Genomic DNA, 24,848 nt, shown 5'->3' with positions numbered 1-24,848 from the left:
GGATTTTGTTTTCCTAGCACAATTTGCTGAACAATTTCCCCTCCCTGAATTTAATAGTCTTGGCACTCTTGTTAAAATCTGTTGACTACATGTGTTAGGATTCATTTCTGGCTCTTAATTATATTCTATTGATCTATATGTCTATCCTTATACCAGTTCTACACTATTTTGATTACTGTAGTTTTGTAGTAAGTTTTGAATCTAGAAAGTGTAAGTCATCCAGTTTTGTTCTTCTTTTTCAAGATTGTTTTGGCTATTTGGGGTTCCTTGAGTTTCCAGATGATTTAGCATGGGTTTTTCTAGTTTTGCAAAAAATACCTTTCAGATTTTGATAGGAATTGCATTGAATCTATAGATTGCTTTGAGTATTATTGTCATCTTAACAATATTCTGTCAATCCATGAACACAGGATGTATTTCCACATATTTAGATCTTCTTTAATTTCTCTCAGCAGTGTTTGTAGTTTCCAGTGTACGAGTCTTAGGCCTTGTTGGCTAAATTTATTCTTAAATATTTTATTCTTTTTGATGCTGTTGTAAATGGAATTGGGTCACAATCAAGGCAAAAGTCTGCACTGGTCCTTCAGGGATCCACCAGATCATCCAAAGTGTGTAACACTGAATTTTTGGAGGACAAGGTCCACACTGTCTGCTCTGGCACCAGCTAGCTGCTCCAGGAATGCAGTCTGGTATTCCCATTGTGGAGCAGGGGCTGAGGAATGGGCTACGATAGCTGGTTTGCACATGTTGTTTTCCTACCCAGAATCAGCAACCTCTCCCTTCATCCCTTCTTACCGAGCACTCGTCTGTTATAAGTGTTCAGTTAGGTTCCAGAGTTCTAAGATAGTTGATTCTGGTCATTGTTACCAGTTTACTGGTTCCTTCAGTGGAGGGACTAACTCACAGAGCTTCCTACTCTGCCATTGTGTGTGACATCACTCTTGTTGGATTTTAAGAGTTTTTAAAAAATATATTTGGGATACAAGTCCTTTATCAGATATATGCTTTGTAAAGATTTTCTTTCAGTCTGTGTCTTGTTTTTTCATTCTCTTAACAGTGTCTTTCAAAAAGAAGTGTGTGTATGTTTTCATTTCTTTTTTATTGAGATCATAATAGTTTAGAACATTGTGAAATTTCAGTTGTACTTTATTATTTGTCAGTCACCATTTAAATGTGCCCCTTCACCCCTTGTGCCCACTCCTCACCCCGCTTCCCCTCTGGTAACCATTAAACTGTTCTCTTTGTCCATCTATTAGTTTATCTTCCACATATGAGTGAAGTCATACAGTGTTTGTCCTTCTCTGTCTGACTTATTCCACTTAGCTTAATACCGAAGAGGAGAAGCTTTAAATTTTGATCATGTCCAATTTAACATTTTGTTCTTTTATGGATTATGCTTTCAGTGTTTTATCCAAGAAATCTTTGCCTAGCCCAGTGTCACAATGATATTCTGAGATTGTCTTCTGGAAATTTTATAGTTTTAGATTTATATTTAGGTCTGTTATCCATTTCATGTTTTTTTTTTTTTTTTAATATGGTGCAAGGTATGGATCTAAGTTTATTTGTTTAAATATGGATATCCAGTTGTTCTGACACCATTTGTTGAATAGGCTATCCTTTTCCCACTGCAGTGTCTGTGTATCTTTGTAAAAAATCAGCTGTCTGTATACGTGTGAGTTTATTTCTGGACTGTTTCTTCTGTTCCCCTGATCTCTTTGTCGTTATGTTAATACCACACTGTTTTGATTATTGTAGCTTTATAATAATAATTGAAATCAGATAGTGTTAGTCTTCCAACTTTTTGCTTTTTCAGAGTTGTTTTGGGTATTCTGCATCCTTTTGTTTCTATATGATTTTAAAAATCAGCTTGTCAGTTTTTATAAAAAACTGGGATTTTGATTGGGGTTGCATTGAATATAGATGAATTTGGAGAATATTGTCATTTTAACAATATGAAGTCTTTCAATCAATGAACAATGCATCTTTCCATTTATTTGGGTTTTCTTTAATTTCTCCCAGGAATATTTTATAGTTTTTAGTGTACAAATTTTTCACATTTTGTTATATTTACCCCTGTGTATTTCATATTTTTGATGTTATTTTAAATCTCATTTTCTGTTAGTGTATAGAAATATGATTGATTTTTGTATAGTGATCTTGTAATGTGTAACCTTACTAACAAACTTATTAGTTCTAGTAACTTTTTTGGTAGATTCCATTTGATTTTCTGTGCAGACGGTTACATCATCTGCAAATGAGGTTTACTTCTTCCTTTCCAATTTGGTTGCTTTTTATTTCTTTTTCTTGCCTGACTGTACTGGCTAGAACCTTCAGTACAGCCTTCAAAGTGGTCAGAGTGGACATCCTTTCTTTTTCCTGATCTTAGAGGGAAAGGATTCAGTCTTATAAAGTTGACTTCTGAAAATTAAACTAATGAGTTCCCACAGTGGATGTCACTCACCACTGCAGGGAAAATCAAGAGCTTATGTAGGTTGCCAAAGGGTTTGGGATGTCCTCTCCAGGGAGCAAATATTGCAGTGTGGTCACAACTGTGGAAAAGAGCTCCAAAGGGCCAGATGTTGGTTGTGTTTGTGTGCTCTTCAAAGAAGAGAGACATGAGTTTTTTGGAACTAAATACGCAAACTCTGGAGAATAGTGCTTTATGGTGGGACAAGGTTGGTGCTTTTAGGCTTTGCGTGACTTTGATGAAACAACTCCTTCAAACTCTCCACCCCCTTTCACAATGGTTTTTTCTTACCAAACTGCCTTCTGATACACTTGTAGTATATTTTACTACCAGTAGTATTGCTTAAATAGTAGACATCAGCATCTTGCATGCTGGGAAAGAAAATTCTACATTAAAAAGTTAATTACTTTTTAATTTAATTTTTATGTTTTGGAATTGATTATGAGGGCTAGATTGGGGTGACTATTATGAATCAGATGAACTCTCTTGGAATACCTTTTCATTTATTGTAATAAGTAATGCTGTCTTTTAGGTCTCTTAGAGGACTGCCACCTACATTTCTCCTGCTGATTCCTTCCTTTCCTCCTTCCTTCCCTCCCCACCCTTTCTCTTCTCTTCCGTCCCTCCTCTCTCTCTCCTCTCCCCTTCCTCCTTTCTATTGGGTGATGTGTGTGATATGCCTAGGAAAGTGCTAGGCCTTCATCAGTTTCTTTCTGTCAACACTCACCTCCTCTCTATATAGCCTTTGTAGATATAGCTTTAAATAGTCTTCCCTTATTCCAAATATGTAATTAATCCTTGTTCTGCTTCCACAGCCTACAACAACTTAACATTTAATATTTGCATAGTTAAAGATGAAATGCTTTTTATCACTTAGGTTCTATTGGAAGTACATTTGTAGTGTGTAGTACAGCACAGGGGAATAGGAATAAGGAAGGAAGAAGAAAGAAAAGAAGTAAAACCTATGATTTTCTTCTCTACCTGGCCTTGAAATAGCTTCAGGTGGTTAGCTTACTTGTAAAAGTGGGTTGTTTGGTTGTCTGGTGTAAGGCTGGAGTGACTTCTTAAGGATAGATGTTTTTATGAATCAATCTGTAGTCAATATCTCTTTCTAAACTTGTTTTTATTCCTATTTTTCTCAGTCCCCAGTGGACATCATCTTTGACTACCTCTATGGATTAAGCATGGCTTATAGAAAAATCGTATCATAGGGGCTCCTTATCACCTAGTAACTATTCTAAAAAGAAAGGTAGGGAAGTCTATCTAGAAGCAAATTATGGTTAAATTGGTATATTTACTTTCTAGTGAAGATCAGAAAAAAGTCTTGGACCATTTCTGTAAACTTAATCATTCCAGGTGTGCTAAGGTGCCATTTAACTGACAATATTTTCTTTGGAGCCTAGCTCCATGGTTAATTATCTTATTTCCATCTCTCTTCTCAATTCATTATACACATTGGCCTTTGCCCAGTTTCCGACTAGCCCTTAAGGAATATACAGTCTACCTTTTATTTTATATTGCAGTGCTTCACTTGCTTTGCATGAGATCATGCTAAAATAATAGTTCATTATCAGTTGGGAAAGAGGGGTGGATTACTTTCGCATTATTCATGGCCAAATTTTGTGTGCCTTAAGCCAGATTTCCTTTGCTATCCATTTACTCCTAGGGTGTGTCACTCCCTTTTCCAGCTCAAGGAATGCAAATTAATTTCATTATCAGTCCAAGAAAAACTTAATTAAGAGATGAATCTTCTCTAAGGGATCATGTATTGCAAAGCTAAACAAATTATTTTTTGTTTAAACCATATTTTTTTCTTTTTCCTTTCACTGGTATAGATAATACAAAAATTATTGTTGAGATGGCTTCTCATTTAATGTAATCATTTTAGGACTAATTAAAATAGCAGTGCAATAATGCTTCAAATGCAAACTCTTCTGATACATTTTTAAACCTAGAAATAAGGAAAAAACTCCATAAACTGTGTAAGGGACTCATAATATTTTTGTGGGTTCTTAAAGCAGTACCGAGTGATAATGTGGTACACTTGTTGCATTAAAACTATTTTTAAGGAAAAAAAAGTCCTTGAGGTGATTATTTCATGTGTCCTTGGACCTGTAACTTGATTGTTGCAGAGGCTTAAAAAGAGTTGACTTTTTATAAGCAGTTTTGGTGAAATGGATACACAGGTATTACAGTTCATGTAAATAAATGTTAAGTGAAATTCATAGTAGTCCTTCCATCTTGATATTATTATACCATGAAATAGCAGCAATTAATTACATGCACAATAGCAGTAATGAACACGCATGTTCATTCTAATATTTTGATGATTTGAAGTAAACCAGAGTACCATAAGAATTTTTTTGTTGTACTTTTCCTTTGTGTTTCAAGGGGAAGTTGTCAAATGGAAAATGATAATTCGTAGGAAGCTTTGTGAATTCTTCATAAGAAGAGTGTGTAATGTAGTTTTAAAATAGACTTAGTAAAGAGATAAAAAACTACTCAGTCATCATAACGTGGAGGCAATCAGGGAACTAGTCTTAAACTACTTCTCATATAGTGAAATGACCTACAACACTACATAGATTTCTCCCTCCCATATTTGGTCCTACTTTTTTCACACATTTGACTTTTCAAAATACTACAAATACACAACACATTGGTACTATTTTTGCATTAGACTGGGAGTTGGCAGATATTTTCTCTAGAGGATCAGATAGTAAATATTTTAGACTTTAAGGGCCAAGAGGCAAAATTGAGGATATTATATACGTACTTATAGCACAAGAAAGGAAACAAATTTTCACATATTTTTTGATGAAATTCAAAATGTGGTAATAAGCACAGGCTTTTTTGTAATATACATCTAATGAGAAGAATAGAAGTTTTTTTTTGAATTAACATTTTGTTTAATTGGTGTTCAATGTTAATATTCCCTATGATCAAAATCAGTTGCAAATCATCTGTTAATGTTAATCTGTAATGAGATTTTGTTTTCCATCTTTATAAATACCTTTTCAGACAGATAGGTATTGCCAAATACTGATGTCTGTCCATAGGGGAATATTTTAATTTGAGAATATTCATCACTTGGAAGACATTTATGGAATTTATTAGTGTCTTCTTTTGTTATTTGCCATTTAGCATGTCATGACATTGCTGATTAAAGTACTTCCAACTGATGTTAGGTGGAGGTTCCTCGGTTGCACCATTAAATGGATTTTGAAATATGGAAATTTCCTTTGCCATTGCATTGAAGTTTAAAAAACTCCGTGGGAACTGTATTTTGAGCACAAAAATGTATGTGCTGCAAATTTGGGTGAGAATGGAGATCCTACTGCTTATTTTAACTTTTGACACTATGGGAAGTGTATAAAGCAGCTTGACATTAGTTGTGATTCAAGTTGTCATTGAAATGACTTTACTATAGGTGTAAGTTTCACAAATAAGCATGGCTTTAAGTTGCATTCATTAAGAAACATCAAGACTGATGTAAAAGCTAGTTTTCAAAGCCATTTATTACTTGATAATAGTGGTTGAAGGCAGTTCTCATTCAGAAAAATTTCTGTCATAACTCTAAGCTCAATAAAATTGCAGTAAAACTTGACCATTACTAAGACATCTTGCTGCTGTGTACTTGAGCAAGTCAGGATATTCAGCTTCTGTTTCTCATAAAAATTCAGGGAAGTAAAGATGGTCAAGTCCATGAGAGCAAATGAAGTTAATTTGTTGACTAATGGTAGACTAACATATGACAGAGTCATATAATTTCTGCAGAGCACTTGATGAATAATACAGTAAATAACCATAGGTTTTAAACATCTCACATTTTCATAAGCTTATTAGTAAATTTGTCCAACTAAACCTTTTTCTGCTCCATATATATTTTCCACCACCATTAATTATAATGCATCTTAGTAGCTTTCACTTCAGATTGTACTGAGTTAGTGTTGTCTCAACTTGTCTAGTCACTTCAGACTTGGCATTGACTCCTTGACTATAACTAAGCAGCATCAGTAACATCTGTTAACTTATCAAGGGTCAAGGAAAACCACTTACAGTCCTTTGCCTTTAAAAAAACAGTATACAATTCAGTGGTTTTAATATATTCAAAAGGTCGTGTAACCATCACCACTATCTAATTCTGTAATATTTTCATCACTCCTTAAAGAATCCCTGTACCCAATAGTAGTCACTCCCCATTCCCTTCTCCCCGCCAGGACATGGCAACCACTAATCTGCTTTCTGTGTCAGTGGATTTGCCTATTTTGAACATTTCATATAAATGGAATCATACCATAAGTGACCTTTTGTATCTGGCTTCTTTAACTTAGCATGGGTTTTCAAGGTTTCATGTTGTTGCATGTATCAGTATTTCATTTTCTTTATGGATGAATAATATTCCATTGTATGGACAGACCACAATTTGCTTATCTGTTCATCAGTTGATGGCTATGTGGATTGTTTCCACTTTTTGACTATTATCAATTCTGTTAATGAACATTTGTGTATAAGTTTTTGTGTGAGCATATGTTTTTACTTCTCTTGGGGTGTATACCTAGGAGTGGAAATGCTGGATCATATGATAATTATATGCTTAACTTTTTGAGGAACTGCCAAACTATTTCCACAGCAGCTGCACCATTTTGCATTTCCACCAGTAATATGTTCCCACATTTTTATTGTCAGTCTTTTTAAATTACAACCATCCTAATGGGTGTGAAGTGGTGTATTGTGGTTTTGATCAGCATTTCACTAATGATTAATGATGCTGAGCATCTTTTCATGTGGTTATTGGCTGTTTGTGTATCTTTTTTAGAGAAATGTCTATTCAGATCCTTTGTCCATTTTAAAATTAGCTTATTTTTTATTATTGAGTTTTCAAAGTTCTTTATATATATTTTGGATGCAAACCCCTTATAAGATATGATTTGCAAATATTTTGTCCCATTCCTTGAGTTGTCTTTTTTCACTTTCTTGGTGGTGTCCTTTGCAGCACAAAAGTTTTTAAGTTTGATGAAGTGAAATTTATTTATTCTTTTTTTGTCTCTTATGATTTTGGTATCATAAATAAGAAACCATTGACTAATTTAAGATCACGAAGGTTTACTTCTGTATTTTCTTTAAGAATTTTATAGTTTAGCTCTAATTAGTCTTAGATCAATTTTGAGGTAAAATTCAAATATATTGAATTGCGCAAGTCTTAGTTATATACTTTTGAGTATACACTTATGTAACCCACTCTCAAACACAATTTCTGTTTTTCCAGAACATTCTTTTTATGTTTATCCAATCAAATCCCTATTCCTCTGGAGGCAAGTGTTGTTCTGATTTTATTCACCTTAGATTACTTTAGCCTCTTTTAGATCTTTTCGTAAATGGCATTATATAGTATGTATACTTTTGCATCTAAGTTATTTTGTTCCACATAATGATTGTGATATTTACCCACTGTGTTACCTGTATCAGTGGATCTTTATTTTTTTTATTGCTAAGTAGTATTGCATTGTATGAATGTTGCATATTTTATCTGTTCTTGATGAACAATTGTGTTGTTTCCACTCGTGGACTATTGTGAATAAAGCTGCTGTAAACATTCTTGTAGAAGTCTTTTTTTTTTTTCCGGTCTGGCTAGGGATTTATCAATCATTTCAAAGAACCATCTTTTGGTTTCATTGATTATTTTTTTCCATGTTGTTTGATCTTTTTTTACTTCACTGAGCTTAGCTCTTTGCTTTTTCATTTCTTCTCTTCTTTGAATTTAAATTGCTTCTTTTCTGGTTTCTTAAAGTAGGATATTAGATAATTGATTTGAGTTTTTCTTTTTTCCTAATGTTAGCATCTTCTTTTCATCTTTGGAAAATTATTAGCCATCATGTCTTCTAATATTTTTTGTGTTTTATTCTCTCTTTCCTCTCCTCTGGGACTCCACTTATATATGAATTGGAGATGTCTGTTAGCCCACATGTCTCTTATGATATATTTTTAATTTTATTCTTTTTTATATCTGTAGTTTAGTTTGGGTAATTTCTATTCTCCTATCCTTGAGTTCACTCATACTTTCTTCAGTTCTATTCATTCTCTTGTTAAGCCCATCCAATGAATATGAAATTTATAATATTCAATTTTCAGTTCTAAGTTTTCATTTAGGTCTTTTTTGATAAGTGTTTTTGAAATTTAAATATCACTCTTTTTTATAGTGTGAAATGAAAGCAAGAATCACATAAGTTTTAAATTTTTTTGTACTGTGTCATTTACATCAAGCACTAATGAAAGCTTAATTAATAGTTTTTGGATGTATAAACATTGTAATTAAAATTAGAACTTCTTTGCTTTGGTTAATAGCTATTTTTCTATATAATTTAATGTATTAATACACCTGCCTTTGGTTTGGAATGCATAGAATCTAATGATCAATTTAGGGAGAATCTATATCTTTATCCTTTTCCGTCTTGCAATCCATTAATATGATGTATATCTTCATTTATTAGGCTTTTAATTTCTTTAATGTCTTGTAGTTTTCTATATAGAGTTCTTCCGTATATCTCTTAGATTCATTTGTAGTTACGTGGCATTTTTTGATGCTGTTATAAATGGTATATTTCTAATACATTCCATTTTCTAATTCTTTGTTCCTATATAGACTTAGAAAAATTCACCTTGTATCTAGTGACCTTGCTATATTCACATATTCTCTGTTAATAGTTTATGTCTAGGTTCTTTTGGATTTTTTACATACATATTCATACCTGTGGATAATGACAATTTCCTTTGTTTCTAATCATTATATCTTGTATTTCTTTTTCTTCTTTGTTTGCACTGCTGGCCCTTTGGTGTGATGTTGAATATATATGGTAGTGGACATCCTCTTCTTGTTCCTAACCTTAGTGATAAAATAAATGTTCAGTATTTCACCTATATGTATGATGTTTGCTATAGACACATTGTATAAACCTTTATTAGATAAAGGAAGTTCCCTTCTATTCTTAGTTTGTTAAGAATTTTAGTTATGAGTGGCTATTGAATTTCATCAAATGCCCTTTTTTGCATTTATAGAGATGATCATATGATTTTTTCCTTCATCAATTTTCTAATATTAAATCAATCTGGCGTTCCTGGAATAAACGCAAGTTGGTCATGATGGATCAACCTTTTCATGTACAGTTGGATTTGATTTGTTTTTTTATTTTTTAAAAAGATTTTTCTATGTGTAATCTTGAAAGAGATTGGCTTATAATTTTCCTTTCTTATAATGTCCTTGTTAGGTTTTATTATCATGCTGAGTTCAAAATGAATCCCCTTTTCCCTGTTCTCTGGAAGAGTATTTATGATTGGTGTTATTTCTTCCTCAAATGTTTGGAAAATTCACGGGTAAAATAATCAGGACCGGGTATTTCATTTGTGGGAAGATTTTAATTACAGATTCACTTTTCTTTAGTAGATATCAGACTATTCAAATTTTTAACTTCTGTCAGTTTTTATAAGTTTTATCTTTCTATAAATTTGTTCATCTATTCTAAATGTTCAAATCTGTATGAAGTTTTTTGTAATATTGTTTATATATCATTTAATTGTTAATTACATTAATGTTTTTAATGTTTTGATTGCTGACATTGATAATTTGTACCTTTACTCTTTTTTTCCTGATTAATCTTGCCTATGTGTCTATCAGTGTTAGTGTTTTCAAAGAACCAATTTTAGATTATAAGGCTTGATATATGATAATGTAAGTCTTTTAAGGTTGGCAGGACTATTCTTGGTTCTTTGTATTCTTGTGTAAATTTTGGAGTCAATTTATTACTTTTCTAAAAAAAAGACATGGATTTTGATTAGTATCTATAGATTTTCTCTGTTGTATATTTGCTTTTTATTTCATTAATTTCTGTTTCCATTTTTATCATGAGGATTCTCTTTTTCAGAGAATAGTAATAATTATTTGGTAATTCTTTATAAAAATATCTATTTGTTTATAGTAGATAAGAAGCTTCCAATGTTAGTTTTTTCGTAAGTAATTGATGCATATTTGCCCAAAAAAGACACATGAACACAAGTCATGCTGAGGGAAAGAGAGACTTTGTGTACAGAAATGTTTTCACCCACAGCACGCATACACACACCACTTAGGAATAGTAATTGTGCCAAAATGTACTTCAGTGTTCTGAACTATTTAATATTACCTTTCAAAATATAAATTAACTAAGTTGAAAGGGGCTTATATATTTGAAAGATGAATTAGTGGGGAAGGGAGATTATATGTTTAAGAAAATTTAATGCTTGATTTCAGTACAGTGACCCTGTCTCACTATATAAAAATGCTAATTGATGTGTTTATCTTTATTTTTCTAGTGATATGCAGCTTTCGGGGATCTGTCCCTCAAGGGTTGGTCTTAGAAATAGGAGAAACGGTCCAGATTCTTGAAAAATGTGAAGGTAAGTATGAACCTATAAAGCACACAAATAGTGATAATTTGGGGCAGTATTATATACATTTATTTTGTAGTAATAGATTATAAGCAGTCATCTTGAAGCCGTAATTAAACCACATTATGGTATACTGTTATAAAATCCTTCCTGATCTATGTTCATCCTAAAGGTATGAGCTATTTTGACTCTAATCTAATAGCAATCATTGAGTAACTCATTGGCTGTCAGAACATGATTTTTGTATACTATGTCAAATGACTATTTTTGATTTCCTACAGTCGTATAGATAATCTTCCACCAGGCTTAGCCGCATTTGAATAGAATTGAATTGTAATCAGTTTATTTGTATGTTTCTGTCTGATTGGCTGGACATGATCAGTCATAATTAAAACAAGGAGTAAATACGCTCAAATGAAGTTTCGCTTGACTACTGTTCTCTTCTGTGACATATATGGGTATTTCTTCTATAACATTTATGCATTATTGAAAAGTACTACATTCTTCAAAAATCATACACTCAAATCAACAAGATATATGGGGAAAATTAAGTTAGGAAGAAATCATGCAAAATCAAAGCATTGACAAAAACAAAATTGATACCATGGGAAATAACCTGGGCAGCCTAGACTAGCAGTTCAGCATGGCTAGCAGCCATCTCAAAGTAACAGAGTGGAAATGTTGCTGTGTGGACATGAAGACAATGTACATGGAAGTGGAGCTCTCATCCGTTTGGCTCCTATTAAGGTGGATATGGGAGTAAGGCAACCTGCCATAACCTAGGAACCATATAAGTTTGGGAGTGCACTTTCTGGAAAGAGAGCTCTAGCGCAGCACTCATTTAAAATTTTCATAAAACAGAAATATAAATCAACACCCCTTCACGATAAAAACTCTTAGCAAAATAAGAATAGAAGGGATTTTCTTAATCTGATAAAGGATATCTACTAAAAAGCCTAAAGCAAACATCATATTTGTTGTGAAATATTGAAAGATTTCCCACTGAGTTCTCAAAATGAGAACTGCTATCACCACATCTGTTGAACATTGTACTGGCAATACTAGCTAGTGCAGTAAGGTAAGAAAAAGAAAATACGTAAGGAATGGAAAGATAAAATTGAAACTATCATTTGTAGATGATATAATTGTGTATGTAGAACATCCAGTAGAATCTATAGAAAAAACTATGAAAATAAATAAGGGAGTTTATCAAGCTTGGTGGCTACAGTGTCAGTATTTTAAATATACATTATTTTTCGAGGTGTTCACAACAAAGAATTGGGAAATGAATTAAAGAAACAATGCTGTTTATATAGTATCCCAAACATCAGATGCCCAGAAATAAATCTAATGAAAGAAATATAAGATATCTACATTAAAAACTACAGATATATTATTGATAGAAATTAAAGAAAATCTAAACAAATGGAAAGATTTACCATGTTTATGGATTGAAAAGCTTACTGTCAAAAGATGCCAGATTTCCCCAAATCGATCTAGGTATTATGCAATCCCAATAAAAATCCATCAGGTTTTTAAAATAAATTTTTGGTATGGAAATTGAGCAGCTGATTGTAACATTTATATGAAAATGCAAGAGGTTACCAAGAGCCGAAGACAATTGTGAAGAAGATAATCAGACTGGAGGATTTATACTACCAGATATCAAGATTTATTATAAATTAAGACATTGTTTTGGGGCAAAGAAAGAATAATGAAGTAGAATAGAGGGTCCAGAAACAGACCATTATGTATATCATCCAGTGATACATGAAATAGGTGATATTGCAGTGCAGTGGGCAATTGATCTTCTTTACAATATGTGATGCTGGGCCAATTGGAATTAAAAATGATGGCCTAGTCAATAAATGGTATTGGGTCAATATTGAAAGCAATGAATCTTGATCCTTACCTTACAGCATTTACCCCAAATTTCAGGTGGATCATAGATATAAATGTGAAATGTAAAACAATAATGCACCTTGAAGGAAACATAGGAAAATATTCTTCTTAACCTTAGGGTAGACAGAGATCTTTTGTAAGGATACATAAAGCACTAACCATAAAGGAAAAGATTGATAAGTTGTACTTTATTAAAATGAAGATCTATTGTTCCAAAGATAATCAAGGAGAGGGAAAAGGCAAGCTACAGAGTGAGAAGTATTTGACAAATGACTTGTATTTAAAGTATATAAAGAACTACTACTAATCAAAAATAAGAAGACAATTCAATAGAAAATGGGCAGAGAAGGCTTGAATGTGTTCCTCACAAAACAGGTAGTCTAATGGCTCATAAACATGTGGAAAGGTGTTTAATCTCAATCATCAGTGAATGCAAATTAAAACCACAAGGAGATACCACTACACAGCCATTAGAATAACTAAAATGAAAACAACGACAATACCAAGTGCTGATGAGGATGTGGAACAACTGATAGTCTCATAACACTGCTGGTGGGAGAGAAAATGGGATTACCACTGTAAAACTCTCTGGCACTATTTACTAAAGTAGAATGTACATGTACCTTATGATCCAGCAATTCTACTCATAGGTTTAAATCCAACAGTAAAATACATATATAAAATTTTAGTAGCAGCTTTATTTATAATTGCTGCAAACCGGAAAAAACCAAAATGTTCATCAGCAGTAGAATGGGTAAATAAATTGTGGTATATTCATACAATTGAATGTGATACAGAAGGGAAAATGAATGAATTGTTGCTACACACAGCGGTACAGATGAGTATCACAGATACGCTCTTGACAGAAGAAGCCAGATGTAAGTGTTCATGCTGTTATGGTTCCACGTACATAAAGTGCAGAATGAGGTAAAACTCACTGTTCCTGATATTAGTCAGAATAGTGCTTAGATCTGGCTTCTTTTGCTAAGAGTATATTGTATATAGTAACAATTCATCCATGTTCCTTTCTGCATCACATTCAATTTAAGAGGGTGTGTGTGTGTGTGTGTGTGTGTGTGTTTTAGTGACTGGAAGAGGCACGAGTGGCTTTTGGGAAGCTGGTAATATTTTGTTTATCTGAGTGGTGGGCATACAGGTGTATGTAGTATATACAGGCATATACTTTTTGAAAATTTATTTAGCTGTAGACTAATGATTTGTACACTATGGATGTTATGTATCAATAAAAAATTTACTTAAGAAAATAAAATAACTTTGTAAAAAATTGATGAAAGTACAAAGATGCAACAATATAGATGAATCTAAAAAATATTATGTTGAACAAAAGGGCCAGATATAAAAGACGACAATCTCTATGATTCCATTTCTATGAAATTAAAGAACAAGCAACACTACAAATCTATGGGGATAGAAATCAGAATAGTGGTTGCCTCAGGAAGAGGATTGACTGGAAAGAGACATGAGGGAACTTTCAGGATGATTGGAAAGTTCTACATCTTGAAAAAATATGGGTTACGTGGGTGTTACATTTGTCATTGCTCATAGAACTGTACATTCATGATCTGTGCGTTTCACTGTATGTAAGTTATGCATCAATGAAATGGATTAATGTTAAAAAAGGAAGAAAATCAAATTGTAGACTGAAATTTTTTTTCAGTTGTCAACGAAAATAATCCATAACCAATCTATAAATGAAAATTTGGGAGAGTTTATTCTGAGCTAAAATCTGAGGACCATGGCCCGGGGCCTTTCTTGCCAAAGGAAGAAAAGGCAGCAAAGAAGTGGGGTGCACAGAGTGGTTATATACCCCCAAACAGGATGTTTCACATATGATTGAAATGTCCTTTTACAATAGTCGCGAGACTGCTCTGTCGGCACAGCGATTGATGGAAACAGCAGGTAGGTCTACTGTCTGGTGAACACAGCAGGGTGGCAGGTCTGTTGTCTCGAGCCGGGTGGTCACAGTTGAGCTGGCTGGTCAAAGGTGAGTACAACAATCAGTTCCTAGCCTAAGGAAAGATGCTTATCCTTAAGGAAATGCCAATGTAGCGGGAAGTTGCACCTTTATCTTAAGGCCATTTGTTCTTGCCGTAGTAAATGTTTTAAAGCAGATACACAATGCGTGCTCAATGGCCACAGTCCGGCCCTTTTGGGAAAACAAAGTCAAGCCGAATTAGGTTTACACCAAATGGCTTCCTCATGTACTCCAGTATATCCTATTGCTTGCCATTTCTGTTTGTCACAGTGATATAACTGACAAACAACCAGAATATAAAAGAATTCTTGTAAACCAATAAAAATAAACAATAGGTGAATAGAAAAATGAACAAAAATATGACCAGGGACTTCACAGAAATGCTCAATCTTGTCAGCAGTCAAGGAATAGTGAGTTAAAATGAGAATGATGGACAGTGCCACACACATTAGTTTGAGAAGACTGAAATGTCTGACATATCCAGATGTTGGTACAAATGTGTTTCAGTGGGAATGCTTATACACTGCTGATAGCTTATTAAGTCAGATGTGCATTTCCTGTGACCTAGCAGTTTAACTCCTAAGTTTATACTTTAAAGAAATGTTTTTTAAGCTATCCTTATCAAATCATTATGGAGTTACAAAATCCATTTAGTGGCTCACAATCAACGTTAATCAAAAAGAACAGAATAAAAAATAATCAGTAGTACATTGCTCTATCAGTCATTATCCAATCAGGAGACAGAAATCACACTAATAATTTGGATAGGGAATATTTAATATAAATAATTGTTAACTAGTAAAAAGTGGTTAACTACTAAAAGGAGTGAAAGAAGATTGAAAGGGATGTAGAAGTAGCAAATGCAGAAATCAACTGCTACTTCTAGGGCTGAGGAAAAGCTGACAAAGAAGGAACTAAGAATTTAAAAGAACACCTCTCCATCTCAAAGCTGAGATTCAGACCCTTTTGAAAAGGGCATGGTTGCCATAGGAATTTGTAGCCTGCGCATGATAAAGAAACTTGGCAGAGGGTATGGATTGGAGTTGGTCTGTAGGAGCAACCTGCTGGGTAGCCGAAAAACTTATGGAAAGGCACGAGTGAGCCGGAGCTTGTCCATAGGTGCAGCTCCTCAGATGGTGGAGAAATTTGCAGAGTAAGAGCCATAACTTCTCTGTGAAGGTGGCTGAGGTAAGCTCTACAGGACCTCCAATGTGCCAGTTGGCTAGGGTGCTGGCAATAAAACAGCAACACACCAGAACCAAGAAGGGAAACCCCATTTTCCTGCTGTGGCCTTCCGTGTCCTGTTAGTACCCTCTACTGCAAAGCCTGACACTGAGCTGGCAAAGGAGAAATGTTTATACAGTCTATATTAGTCTGGGTTTTCCAGAGAAACAGAACCAATAGAAGATATATGTAAGTATATATGTAAATAAAGATTATTGTAAAGAATTGGCTTACATGGTTATGGAGGCTGAGAAGTCTCAGGGTTTGTGGTTGGCAAGCTGGAGATCCAGGAGAGCCAATGGTAGAGTTCCAGTTGGACTCTGAAGGCCTGAGAACCAGGAGAGCCGATGGTGTAAGTTCCGGAATGAGTCCAAGTCTGAAGGCAGAAGAAGACCGATGTCCCAGCTTGAAGACAGTCAGGCAGAGAGAGCAAAATCTATCTTACTCCACCTATTTGTTCTATTCAAGCCTTCAGTGAATTGAATGAGGCCCACCCACCCACATTGGGAAAGACAATCTGCTTTACTCGGTCTACCAATTAAAATGTCAGTCTGATCCAGAAACACTCTCATAGGCACACCCAGAATAATGTTTAACCAAAAATCTGGGCACTTTGCAGCACAGTAGGTTAACACATAGGATTAACCATCACAGGGCCCAACTCGGAGTATTAAAAAGCAGGATAAAGAAGGGTAGATTTGGTGCTGAGGGGCAGTAAATTGGTAACTGGCACAATTGCAATGTAACATTATTAAATTTTTTCTTCATGAGTTTTGCTTCAATTTATGTGTATGGGATTAAAATATATTCTAAGTCTGGGCCATGGTAAAAAATATTTGAACGCCATTCATCTGGAGACACTTCTACATATGTACACATGAAGACACCAAATTCCTACAGCATTGTGTGTAGTAGCAGAAAATTGATAACATTTTAAATGTCTAGCAACAAGAGAATGTTAGAGAAATAAATTGTGGGATCTAATGTAAGCATGGTGATTATACTTAATACTACTATATTAAATACTTGAAAGTTACTAAGAGAGTAGATCTCAAATGTTCTCACCACAAAAAAGAAATGGTAATTATGTGACTTGATGGAGGTGTTAGCTAGCCACTCTGGTGGTAATCGTTTTGCAGTATATAAGTATATAAGATCAACACATTGTACATTTTAAACTTACACAATGTTATATGTCAATTATATCTCAATAAAGCTGAAAAAAATAAAAAATAAAAGCAATAAAATAAAACAACATGGAAAAACATGCTTGTATTTCTGTTTCTTAATTTTTTCCATTTTATTCTTATATGTTCACTCTGTGCAGTGGAAGATAAGATTTTAGCTCTGTTATCCTTTTGCATTTCAAACGTATGCAAACATACTTCTTACATTCTTATACTTGTTAGTTAAATTAGTATTTGGTATTTATATTATTTTGATTAATTCATAGATGATCTGTATAGTATATTGTCATTGTATCTTGTAGTACCGTTTGTTATCTCTGGAATTATTTAACTTATTTTTTAATTTGCTTAGTTTTCCATGTACCTATCAATTTATCACCAAATTTCTCAATAGTACTTGAAACTATTGGACCATTCAAATGTCTCAGATGTTGGTTTTGGTTATTTTCCTTCATGATCATCCTAGGAATAACCTTTGTTTCTTTTCATGTTGAACTCTCTGTTTCCTAGATCTGAATTTATCCTTTTTTTTTTTTTTTTAGGACATTCTAATTTTTGTGGAGGAGAAATCCTCTAAAAGTTTCTTGAGAAAAAATGTTATGGAAGGTAAATTTTTTTTTTGAGAGCTTGAATGCATGAAAAAAAATCTTTATTTTGCTCTCCTGCTTGACTGATAATTTGGTTGGGTGTAGAATCCTAGAATGGAAATTATTTGTTTTCATACATTTCAAGGCATTGCTCCGTTTGCTGTTGCATAAATAAGATGGCATTCTGATTTTTAATCATTTTATTTTCTGGAAGCCTTTAGGCTGTATTTATTTTCAGGATTCTGATATTTTACAATCCTATGCATGCTTTTGGGTATGTTATTATTCGTCTTCTCCCCCATTTGTTGTGCTGAGCATTCACTGGACCTTTTTAATCTTGAAGCTAATATTTTTTCCATTCTAGGAAATTTTTTCATTATTTTTAGGATTATTTTCTTCCCTGTTGTTTTTTCTGTTTTTCCAATCCTGTTACTTGAATGGTGCCTCTCCTATCTAGGCTGAATCTGTCAGTTGATAATTTTTCCTCATCTTTCTGTGTCTTTATCTTTTTGTTCTTTGTTTTGGGATATATAGGCAATATTATCTTGTAAACCTTCTGCTGGAGTCTTTGTTTCTGCTCTTATATTTTCTTTTTCCAAGAGCATTTCTTGCTATCTAAATGTTAATAGCTTCTTGTTCTTGCTTTATGAATGTAAATCTATGTTTTCTCTCTGAGGCTATTATCGTTAAAATTTTTTTTGTTTTAACCTTTATTCTTCTTCCTGTATTCTTTCTCCTCTGAATCTCCTCCCTTTGCCCCCCTTTCCTGTTTTGATCTTTGTGCTCTGTGTTAGAGGTTTTCCTTAAGTGACTGGTGAGCTTTATTTGTGCGTGTGTGACACTGAGGAGGGGAGGGCTTCACACTGGTGGCTAATCAGGTGATTTCTTTGACATTTGTGTTTCATTAGAGGATACTATCCTGCCCCCAGCCCAACTACCACTGCCCTTAAGATTTTTTCTCTTGAACTAGTTACCTTGAAGGACTAATCCTCCAATATTTTCTATGGGCATTAGAAGCTTATGCCACTGTCCTGGCAGCCCAGTAGGAGTAAGGATTGGGATCTATTTTCAGTTTGGTGCTCATCTCTGTCCTTAACAAAGCATGGCTTCCTGAACCCTGAGCCTGCCTGCTCCAAATTCTCCAGGGAGTGATCCTGTGGTTTTCTGATAGTTTGGAGAGGTAGAGGCATATCTAGTCCTGCTTGGTGGGCAGAACAGAGAAAGAACTGCAGAATTTTGGCTGTTTTTCTTATGGAGTTTTAACTAGTTCTTTTGTTTTCAACCCCATGCCATACCCAGGCCTTCTGTTTTTTTCCATTTTCCATCTTAATGAGATATAATTGACATATAACATTGTGTAAGTTTAAGGTGTAGATTGTGATGATACACATATATGTTGTGAAATGTTTGCTACAATAAAGTTAGTTAACAAATCATTTACCTCATGTAATTCCTATTTTGTTGTTATGGTGAGAACATTAAAGCTATACTCTTAACAGCAATTTTCAAGGATACAGTACAATTATTATTGTTAATTATATTCACATTTGTAATATAGTTTGAAATCAGGAAGCATGATGCTTCTGGGGTTCTTCTTTCTCAAGATTGCTTTGGCTATTTTGGATCTTTTGTGATTCCATATGAATTTTAGGATTTTTTCTATTCTGTGAAAAATCTCATTGAAATTTTGATAGAGATTGCACTGAATCTGTAGATGGATTTGGGTAGTATGGGTATTTTATCAATATCAATTCTTCGAATCCATTGACACAGTATATCTTTCCATTTATCCTGTGGTCTTTTTCAGTTTCTTTCCTTAATGTCTTATAGTTTTTGGCGTATAGATCTTTCATTCCTTGGTTAAATTTATTCCTGTTTTATTGTGTTTGATGCTATTGTAAATGGGATTGTTTTCTTAATTTCTTTTTCAGATAGTTCCTTTATAGTGTATAGAAACTCAAATGACTTTTTAATATTAATTTTGTGTCTTGAAACTTTACTGAATTTTTTATTCTAGCAGTTTTTTGGTGGGGCCTTTAGGATTTTCTATATGTAGGATCATGTCATCTGCAGGCCTTCTTGACCTGATACCTTGAATTCCTATGATTTGCTAGGGTTTTGTCTTGGGAATTGACTCTTGTTGGCTTCTCTGCTTGTACATTTAAGTTTTACTATTTGTCTGTTTGCTTTCAAGCTTCCAAATGTTTTAAGTGCTTATCGTCTGCTGTAATCTAAATTACTTTTTCCTAGGCTGTGTGGGTTTATTCATTCATTTTTAGTCTTTTACTCACTGTCAATTTATTGAGGTTTTGGGAGAGAACAGAGATGAACAGTTTTGTTCAATCTCCTTTTTTTTTTTTTTTTTAAAGATTTTATTTTTTCCTTTTTCTCCCCAAAGCCCCCCGGTACATAGTTGTGTATTCTTCGTTGTGGGTTCCTCTAGTTGTGGCATGTGGGACGCTGCCTCAGCGTGGTCTGACGAGCAGTGCCATGTCCGCGCCCAGGATTCGAACCAACGAAACACTGGGCCGCCTGCAGCGGAGCGCGCGAACTTAACCACTCGGCCACGGGGCCAGCCCCTGTTTAATCTACTTTTTAAAGCTAACATCTAACATTTGAAATTAAATTGAATGTATATTTATTGAGTTGATTAATTACTGGCTAGTTTTTGATACAGAGGTCTTCTTCCAGGACATATTTTTGTTTTTCCTTAAATATTTAAGTTCTCTTTTTGCATCTGCCATTCCACATATTTTAGTTAGTGCTCCATTATTTATTTGAAAACAAATGACAGATGGTAGATGGAGAATCTCACATATAGTGAGTACCTAGAATTAAATAACAAAAATAGTACAAGAAGTGTATTTACGTTACTGTAGGTTCTGGAGAATATCATGGTGAGAATATGTCCCAAGCATGCAGTGACTAAAGGGCCCCTGGTACATGAGCAGAGTAGCTTTAATATTGTACTGTTGCCCATGTGGGTCAGTGGCATGTGTCATTTACTGATGCCTGCCATGTGCAGGCCCTTCCTGGATTGGCTCTGGTGATACAGAAGTACAATGTTTTATTTCCTCTATCTTCCTGAAAGGATTGTGTGTTTGCTTGGGGTGAAAGATATGTGAACGTGTATTTATACTAGAACACGTTAGATAGAGGTCAAGTGCAAGGTGTTATGGCTGCACAGATGCCTGAGCTGTTGACTTCACTAGGACAGGAAGTGGGTGAGGAGAGAGGAGCAGGGAAGATGATTTTATAAATATTTCGGTATTGAGCTGCCTTGAAAGAGGAGAAGTTTACCAGGCCTGAGAGGTTGTTGAGTGTTTAAAGTGTTGTTTTTTGTTTTTTTTTAAAGATTTACTCCTGAGCTAACAACTGTTGCCAATCTTTTTTTTTTTTTTTTCTGCTTTATCGCCCCTAAATCTCCTCTGGTACATAGTTGTATATCTTAGTTGCAAGTCCTTCTAGTTGTGGCATGTGGGACGCCGCCTCAATGTGGCCTGATGAGTGGTGCCATGTCTGCGCCCAGGATCCGAACCGGTGAAACCCTGGGCTGCTGCAGCGCAGCTTGCAAACTTAACCACTCGGCCACGGGGCCGGCCCCCTAGAAATTGTTTTATGGCAGCAGTCAGGTGGCCTCAGACTATTGCTTGATGTGGGTGATTAGTTAATGTAATTTTCCCTGTTATAAGTAATATCAAAATCTAATTGTTTCAAGAGCCAATTCAAGTAGGCACCCTGTCTTTAGTATGTCAACTCTAAGCCAGGAATTCCACTTAAATTCACTTGCTGGGCTTATGCTTCTAAATGAAGTATGTAAAAAATTCCCTGGCTTCAATACTGAGATGCTATTTGTTGCTTTTGACGTATGCTTTGTGCTGGAAGACTCATACCAATTATCCACATTGTATCTGTTTGCTGATTTGTTGTGTGTATAGCTCTCTGAAGCCATCTTATTCATGTCTTGCCTTACTATCTAGTGAGAAACCTACAGCAGGAGTACATGCAAGACCCAGGGGGTCTTGACTTTGGATCTTGCATGTACTCCTGCTGTAGGTTTCTCACTTGATTCCAGCTTCCGCTTTACCTTGAACATTTCTACCATCTATCCCTTTCTCATTCTCTTAGTCTGATTTGACTTAGTTGTCCATAGCCCTAAAATTGATCCTGGCTTTTCTGTAAGAACACTTACACTATCAAGCTGGAGAGTTTAAATCTATTTTTTTCCTGAATTATGTCATAGATATAGTTTCATACATATTTAATAACAGGTTTCTCTTTTAAAGTGGCATTAAAAAGCCATTCTACTTCTAAAATTAGCTAAAGTTTAAAAAAATAATCTCTTATTCTAAGTGATCTAAGTAATATAAATATTTATTAATTCTTTTAGTGTCTCTCTGACCAGAATGAATCCAAATATTGCCATAATTATTTTGTTTGCAGAGGGAGAAAAGAAATAATTAATTCACTTTTCATGTTGCTCAAGGTGAATGTATCAGTGAGTAGACAAGGTCAACCAGGTTAAGTCATCTAGAAATCTTCTGATTTCCTTTTTTAGCTTTTGATTCATGTATATTCCAACCAGTAAAACTGTTTTGTGCCAGCTTTCTATTTGTTTAAATTTGTTTTTCCTTTTCTTATCTTACCTTACTATAATATTCAGACTAAGAATCAGTATCAGCATCAGCAGAAGAGTGTTAAATTTCTGATACACATATAGAAATGAAAGAGGTTGGTTCATTATTGCTAATGTTATTGAAAAATTATGTAGTAAAGAGACTCCTAGGTTGAGTATCAGTTTTATTAATCTCTCCTGTACTTTGTTGGATAAATATTCCGTACCACTAATGGCGCTTAAAAATTGAGGATTTTTTTTTGAGGAAGATTAGTCCTGAGCTAACATCTGCTGCCAGTCCTCCTCGTTTGGTGAGGAAGATTGGCTCTGAGCTAACATTTGTGCCCATCTTCCTTATTTTATTTGTGGGACACCTGCCACAGCATGGCTTGATAAACCATGTATCAGTCTGCATCTGGGATCTGAACTGATGAACCCTGGGCTGCCAAAGCGGAGTGTGTGAATTTAACCACTGCACCACCGGGCCAGCCCCCCAAATTTAAGTATTAATGAAGTTATATCGATAGTAAAAATTTGCATCTTTCTGATAAGAAGAAAGGCTTCTTGTAATTGTAAAGACTTTATTTCTGTTAACTTTAGGAAATGATTTATTTTATGTCTGAAAATTGTCACAGAATTTCAGTTTAGAGTACTTAGTGTACATTTGTGTAATATAGATTTGAACACTTAATACTGTTACTTTTAAATGCTTTGGCGAATTTTCCGTTATGCTTGCAACTTAATGTTTAAAAGTAAAAAAAAAGTTTTATAATAATCATTTGCTCTCTACCTACCATGTTGTAGGCAATGTTAGTAGATATTGCACATTCGTTATTTCAACTAATCCTCAAAATAACCTTATGAAACATTACTATCTCCATGTTTAGTTGAGGAAATTGAAGCTCAAGAGATTGAAAGGAACGTAGCTGGAATGTGGCAGAAAGAGGATTCTGTTTATCTGCCCTGAGTATTAAGCTATTTGGAATTCATTGAGACACTAATTTTGGAAAAACCACTATTTCTCGAGATCCATTTCTAAAGTCTGTTGGTTTCTGTGGGGCTTGTTATTTCTCCTAATAGGTTATTTTAATAAGTGAATGAATGAACACGACAGATGCATTTATGAGGTTTTCTATTTTTGGACATTTGGGCAATAGAGGTAATTTTAAATCACAGTTTTCTGGTCACTAGGAAAGTTTTTATTCATGGAATATTATATGAGAGTTTGTTAAATTAGTAGTAAACCGTGGACTATAGAAAAGAAGCCTTAGTGTTTGAAGTTTTATATAGATATGTGTTTTCCTCCCCTGGGTCCTGAAGATGGCCGATGGTGAGCAGAGGAGGGCTGTAATTTTTTTTGTAGTTTTGTGAACATATTTGAAACCAAGTTTCTCAGGTGTTCAGAGTGATGCTGATAATCTAAGTCTCACATGGCCTTTGCTGAATGGCCCCAGCCACCTCAGACTGCTTTGTCTCTTCTCTTTGTATTCTCAAGTCCTTCCTATTCACTACCATTTCCTAGTGTACCTTTATCAAGATATACCACTGGTTTTTGTACACTACTGGAGAGGATAATGGAGTGGATCTTGGGAGACCAAGCCTCTATTTCTAGCACTGTAGTGGATCATTTATGACAGTGAGCATGTCTTGGTGATGCCTCAAGTTTGCTTTCTATAAGATATGCAAGATAGCTGTTTTTTCATGGAAATTTTAAGTGGACAAGTTAACTAATATCCTTGAGGTTTTAGCAGGAAAATCGCAGTTTATATGCAGATTTGCCTTTGATGGTGTTGCAATTTCAGTTACATGCTAGAGTCCTTTTTTCATTTTTAGTCATTTACTATCTTATTTAATGATTCTTTATATTAAATTTTCCCTGTTTGAAAGGTTCGTTATAGTTTCTGTCTCCTGGCTAGACCCCAGCTGATTCCCTGATGTCGGTTTCCATAGCAAATGGTAGCCAGATGTCCATACCGTGATTCGTAAGATCAGCAAGCTTCATCCATGCATTTAGAGCTTCCAGTTAACTTTTATTTATTTATTTATTTTTTATTTATTTTTTTTTGTTCAGAATATTTCTTCATTCTTTTTTTTTTATTGAGTTATTGATAGGTTACAATCTTGTGAAATTTCAATTGTACATTAATGTTTGTCAGTCATGTTGTAGGTGCACCACTTCACCCTTTGTGCCCACCCCCCACCCCACCTTTCCCCTGGTATCCACTAAACTGTTCTTGGTCCATAATTTTAAATTCCTCATATGAGTGGAGTCATACACAGATTATCTTTCTCTCACTGGCTTATTTCACTTAACATAATTCTCTCAAGGTCCATCCATGTTATTGCAAATGGAATGATTTTGTTCTGTTTTGCAGCTGAGTAGTATTCCATTGTATATATGTACCACATCTTCTTTATCCATTCGTCTGTTGCTGGACACTTAGGTTGC

The 24,848-nt window shown here is 34.4% G+C and overlaps 1 protein-coding gene across 38 annotated transcripts in view; it reads left to right on the top strand.

Moving 5' to 3' along the window:
- Positions 1-24,848, top strand: part of DOCK3 (dedicator of cytokinesis 3) — a 445,464-nt gene that overhangs the window by 53,494 nt on the left and 367,122 nt on the right. For 36 of the 38 annotated variants that reach the window (XR_011526962.1, XR_011526961.1, XR_011526959.1 and 33 more), the window contains exon 2: positions 10,814-10,897. Coding sequence is in view for 32 of the 38 variants with exons in the window: in XM_070575184.1 (XP_070431285.1) it covers positions 10,814-10,897 (84 nt within the window). In the remaining 6 variants the exon portion in view is untranslated. Of the gene's footprint in view, positions 1-10,813; positions 10,898-17,739; positions 17,804-24,848 lie in introns of all 38 variants that reach the window. The other 2 variants (XM_070575203.1, XM_070575183.1) reach the window with 1 other exon arrangement.

The sequence above is a fragment of the Equus przewalskii genome, chromosome 15 (assembly GCF_037783145.1).
Source record: "Equus przewalskii isolate Varuska chromosome 15, EquPr2, whole genome shotgun sequence".
Classification (NCBI taxonomy): domain Eukaryota; kingdom Metazoa; phylum Chordata; class Mammalia; order Perissodactyla; family Equidae; genus Equus; species Equus przewalskii.
Note: the sequence above shows the minus strand (reverse complement) of the source record. Positions and strands in the feature narration are given on the sequence as shown.